We start from the raw sequence: 6,019 nt of genomic DNA on the forward strand, positions 1-6,019 counted from the left end.
AAGTAAGTTTTTGTCTTCATAATCATACTTCGAGTTTAGTTCTCATCTTTCTAAGTCTAACTCCTTTTCTTTGTGAGAAGGCCGTGTCGCTTCACCGATAAGCATTTACCAAATCTCGGGTCGAGCTTGCCCGATGCGAAGCCGAACTTAAGAAGCTCGTGGAGGAGAGGGACATCCTTAAGATCCTCTACGTCAAAAAAGAGGGGGAGATCAGCAATCTCCGAGTCGAATTAACGAATGCTCGTCAAGAACAGACCGAGCTCATTGAAAAGGTAATATAGCCTTTGAGGGTCTGTTATGCTCTTGCTTGTTTTGGAGACTAACACTTCAACTTTGCAGGTCCAGCAGAAGGGCGAGCTGGTGGAGCAGCTTCGAGAAGAGCTCAAGATGAAGGAGGCCGAGACCCTAGGGTGGAAGCAACACATGGATTGTCTCGCCTCAAAGAAAGATACGCTTCGGGAACAACTGACTTCAATCGAACGCCAACTCCAAAATGCAAAGGAGGAAAGCCTAGCCCAAAGCCGCAAAATCGAGGAGCTTGAAGCTAAATCAGCCGCTGAGCTTGCGAAGGCCAAATCTGAGGCAGAGGCATTTGTGTCATCATACCGAGCTGACGCCAAAACTGCTAATGCTCGGGCATAAGAGATCTCCATTGCGGCTGAAGTTAAGTTATCATGCGCTCTCGACCATGCCAGGCGACAGTTTCGGAGAGAAACTCTCGAGGAGGTGCATGCTCGTGGCTTTGATCTCTCAGCTGATATTGAAAAAGCAAGAACTTTGGAGGAAGAGGTTGTCGCTTTACTCTCCGATGACGAGGATTCCGCTAGTGGATCCGAGAGAGGAGGAGATGATGACGAAGTCCTAGAGGGGGAGGTTCCCGAAGATGCGACTCCCGATGATATAGTTCCCGATGATGCGACTCCCGATGATGTAGTTCCCGATGATGCAACTCCCGAGGATGTGATTTCCAAAGATGTGGTTCCTAGGGATGTGGCCCCGAAGTAGATTAGATTCCTTTTGTTCTTGTTTTTGTATAAGGCCCTTTGTGGGCATTTGTAAATACTTTCCATGAATATAAGAAGTTCCCTTTCTTTTCACTTTATATTCAATTTGTATTTTTGCTTCATCTTTGTTTGTGGAAAATTTTGATATTATAATCCTAATGATCAAGTGAGCATTGGCTCGGGCTCAGAATGTAACAAACCCTTGGGTTTTTTAGTGATCAAAGGACGATCTTCGAACTTATAGTGTAATACCTCTTAAGGTTTTTATTAATCCTCGAGCTATGTTTAAGTTGATTTGGTGTGAGCTCGGGATGACGGGACTCTTGAGTCCAAATTGAGTGAGAGTAAGGTCTCGAACTCCGAATGGTTAGGCCCTTAGGCTTTTTTATATTGGCCCTTAGGCTCTTTTAGGTCAGCCCTTGGGCTTTTTAAATTGGACCATTTCGGCCTCTAAGACGGCTATACTTTTTTCCCTCTTTTCGGCTAAAAGACTTAGTGAAAATTTATTTATGCCTTAGCATGTGTTTTTGTACCCGTTGGGTTTTTTGATGGTTCAATCGATCAAAACCTCATTCGTAATTTGTTTGTGTTGCGATAATCGAATACCTCTTGAGGATTTTTTGAAGGCTAATATTGTCAAAGCCTTTCAATTATTTGAGGGTCCTTTTTTTATTTTCTTTTACCAAGGATAGCCTGATTTAACCGGTTTTTTGAAAGTATTAGAAGGACTTTAACTTATGGTGGAAGTCGGACGTCTCCGAGCCGCATTATTTTGGACGTAGCCTTTTTTAAATGACCGTAGTCTTTAATATGGCCGTGGCCTTTAATATGTCTCTTGGACTTGTTTCCCGATAACCTTTCGAACTTGTTCGAAAGGTTAGTCCCCGAGTATGACGGCCTTGGCCTTTATGTCCAGGGGATGCCTCTTTAAGGTCTTATGAATTTGAGTTTAGATGACTCGAATGTGTCGACTGTCGATGACAGTCCTCGAGTATTAAGGGTGTATTTGCGTTCTAGCCCTTGGGCAGTTTCTCATAGAATTATAAGTGTAAAGCTCGTATAATAGTAGACTTCTTTGATACACAAAGTGTTTTGATATAGAAAGAATGCTTATTTGAATAATTGATACATGCATACACGTTTTGTCGTTGGGGCTTGATTATTCTATATGGACATGGTTCATCTGATCGTTTGGCCCATTACAAAGTTCTCCTATCGAGGACCTCTTTGGCGTGAAGTATTTTCCTCGAAAATATATCCTCCGAGGGTGATGCCCCCCAGTATTCGAGGTTGATTGAAAAAAAGCCTTGGATACTATTGAGTTCTCCTTAGGTAGCACATAGTTGTTGCCTCGTTAAAAACCTCACCGTTAAAACCCATTTGGGACAAAATCCGATCTAAGGGAAAAAGAGTGCAACGCGTACTTTAAAACCTAAGGCCATCGTGTAGAAAGGTGTCTTCGATATCTTCTATCGATAATCTGTAGTGGATTAGTTTCAAATTCGAATGGACAAAAGGAGAAAGTCATACCTTAGCAATAGTATCGTTTGAGTAGTGATATGTTCCAATTTTTTGGTAGTTGTTCACCTTCCATTGTGCTAAGTTTGTAAGATCCTTTACCGACAACTTCGACGACTCGGTACGGTCCTTCCCATTCGGGCCTAGTTTCCCTTTATTTGGGTCTCGAGTATTGACAGTGACTTTCCGTAGAACCAAGTCCCCGATTCCAAAGTGTCAAAGGTTGGTCATTCTACTGTAGTATCTCTCAATTCTTTGCTTCTGCGCGGCCATCCGAACAAGTGCTGCCTCTCGCTTTTCATCTAATAGCTCAAGGCTAGTATTGATGGCCTCGTGATTTAACTCCTCCGATGCATGTCGAAAACTGGCGCTAGGTTCTCCGACCTTGACATGGATAAGGGCCTCGGAGGCATATACTAAAGAGAACGGAGTAGCCCCAGTGCTAGACTTCGATGTTGTTCGATATGCCCAAAGGACATCGGGTAGAACTTCTCTCCATTTTCCCTTTGCATCGTCCAACCTTTTCTTTAGGTTTTGAATGATAGTTTTGTTTGTTGACTCGGCTTGTCCATTTCTAGTTGGGTGGTACAGTGTTGATAAGATCCTCTTTATTTTATATGCTTCAAGGAACTCCGTCATCTTGTTGTCGATGAATTTCTTTCCATTGTCACATACAATCTCGGCAGGCATCCCGAACCGACATATGATATGGTCCCAGATGAAGTCAATAACTTCCTTTTCTCTGACCTTCTCGAAGGACCGTGCTTCCACCTATTTAGAAAAGTAATCAGTCATAAACAAAATACATTTAGCTTTACCTGGGGTCGTTGGTAGAGGGCTGACTATGTCCATTCCCCATTTCATGAAAGGCCACGAGGATAGGACCGAGTGGAGTTGTTCTCCAAGCTGATGGATCATCAGTGCAAATCGCTGGCATTTATCACATTTTTTGACAAACTCCTTAATATATTTTTCCATGTTGTCCCAATAATACCATGCTCTAATAATTTTGCGAATCGAAGACTCGGCGCCTAAGTGATTCCCACAAGTACCTTCGTGGATTTCTCGTAGAACATAATCGGTGTCTCCCGGCCCTAAACATACCGCTAATGGTCTATCGAACGATCTCCTGTACAATGTTCCATCTTCGTCTAATGTGAACCTAACAATCTTGGTTCGTAGGGCCCTCGATTCTTTGTGGTCCGATGGAATTTTCCATTTTTTCAAAAAATCAATATACTTATTCCTCCAATCCCAAGTCAAATTTGTAGAATTTATCTCGGCATAACCCTCTTTAACCATAGACCTCGATAATTGGACAACAGTCCCCGGGACGATATCATCTTCTTCAACCGAGGATCCCAAGTTAGCAAGTGCATCGGCCTCACTATTTTGTTCTTAAGGCACATGATCCAGAGTCCATTCCTCGAAACGGTACAAAGATACATGTAGCTTATCCAAGTACCGTTGCATCCTATCCTCTCGAACTTCAAAACTTTTGTTTACTTGGTTTACCACCAAAAGTGAATCGCACTTGGCTTCAATGACTTCTGCTCCCAAGCTCTTAGCTAGCTCGAGACCTGCAATCATGGCCTCATACTCGGCCTCATTATTATTCAACCTAGAAGTTTTGATAGATTGTCTAATGGTACTACCTGTAGGTGGCTTTAAGACAATGCCAAGCCCAGACCCTTTCACATTTGAGGCGCACCGTCCGTAAAAAGGGTCCATACCCCCGATGATGTACCCGATCTTAGTAGGAGTTCTTTCTCCACTTCGGGTATGAGGGTCGGCGTAAAATCGGCCATAGAGTCAGCTAGGATTTGAGGCTTGATGGTTGTTGGGGGTTGATATTCGATATCGTACCCGCTAAGTTCGATGACCCATTTGGCCAACCGGCCCGATAGTTCGGGCTTATGCAAAACATTTTGAAGGGGGTAAGTGGTTAATACACATATGGGATAACACTGAAAATATGGATTTATCTTCGTAAATGCGCTTATCAATGCAAGTGCTAATTTTTCTAAGTGAAGGTATCTAGTTTTAGTATCTCCTAGAGTTCGGCTTACATAGTAAACCGGGAATTGCGTACATTGCTCTTCTCGAACTAGTACCCCACTTACCGCTAGCTCAGATACTGCCAAATATAAGTAAAGCTTTTCATCTACCTTCGGGGTGTGAAGCAAAGGTAGGATCGATAAGTACCACTTCAATTCTTCCAAGGCTTGTTTGCATTCCGGGGTCCACGCGAAATCCTTTTTCTTTTTTAGCAAGGAAAGAACCTATGACTCCAATCTGATGACCTCAAAATGAACCGACCCAAGGTGGCTATTCGTCCAGTTAGCCTTTGTACGACCTTCACACTATCCACAATCGTGATATCCTCGATGACCTTGATCTTGTCGGGGTTGATTTTGATACCTCGATTCGATACCATGAAACCGAGGAACTTACCCGAGCCAAACCCGAAGGAACATTTTTTCGGGTTAAGCTTCATGTTGTACTTCCTCAAGATTTTGAATGTTTCCTGCAAATGAGTTAAATTGTCCTCTGCGCACATGGACTTAACCAACATATCATCAATGTAAACTTTCATCGATTTACCTATCTGTTCCTCGAACATCTTGTTAACTAAGCGTTGGTATGTAGCTCCAACATTTTTAGCCCGAAGGGCATTACATTGTAACAGTACATTCCAAACTTAGTGATAAATGAGGTCTTTTCCTGGTCCTCCAGGTTCATCTGAATTTGATTGTACCCGGAGTAGGCATCGAGAAAAGTTAGGATCTCGTGGCCAGCCGTGGCATCGATCATGCGATCAATGTTGGGCAATGGGAAAGAGTCTTTTGGGAATGCTTTGCTTAAATCCTTGTAATCTACGCACATTCTAAGTTTGTTTCCTTTTTTAGGAACTACAACTACGTTGGCTAACCATTCGGGGTATTTTACCTCTCGAATAGACCCTATTTTAAGAAATTTGGTTACCTCATCCTTTATGAATGCATGCTTTACCTCGGACTGAGGCCTCCTTTTTTGCTTTACCGGTTTGAACATAGGGTCGAGGCTTAGCCGGTGTGTTGTTATTTTCGGTGGAATCCCTGTCATATCTAAATGGGACCAAGCAAAGCAATCCATATTATCAATAAGAAATTGAATGAGTTTTTTCCTGAGTTCGGGGGTTAATCCCGTTCCTAGGTATATCTTTCTCTCGGGCATGTATTCGATCAGTATGACCTGCTCCAGTTCCTCGACCGTTGATTTGGTTACGTTTGATTCTTCGGGAACAATGAAGGTTCGAGGAGTAAGGAAATCCTCTTCTTCTTCTTCGATTACCTGTTCCTCCGGCTCGATCGGGACTGGGATCGGTGATTGCTATTTGGCCGCCTTCTTACCTTTGGTGTTTGACTTTTTCGAGGTCGAAGGCTCTAGTATCGGCATCACTTCATCGACTACAAACATTTTCTTTGCAGCGTGTTGCTCTCCGTAAACCATTTTCA

The 6,019-nt window shown here is 43.0% G+C and overlaps 1 protein-coding gene across 1 annotated transcript; it reads left to right on the forward strand.

Moving 5' to 3' along the window:
- Positions 1–297: 297 nt before the first annotated feature.
- Positions 298–1,005, forward strand: LOC138872190 (uncharacterized). The gene is made up of 2 exons (XM_070150340.1): positions 298–596; positions 696–1,005. Exons 1-2 carry the CDS (start codon positions 298–300, stop codon positions 1,003–1,005), a joined length of 609 nt encoding a protein of 202 aa, XP_070006441.1.
- Positions 1,006–6,019: the final 5,014 nt, after the last annotated feature.

This window comes from Nicotiana sylvestris, chromosome 1 (assembly GCF_000393655.2).
Source record: "Nicotiana sylvestris chromosome 1, ASM39365v2, whole genome shotgun sequence".
In the NCBI taxonomy this organism is placed as follows: domain Eukaryota; kingdom Viridiplantae; phylum Streptophyta; class Magnoliopsida; order Solanales; family Solanaceae; genus Nicotiana; species Nicotiana sylvestris.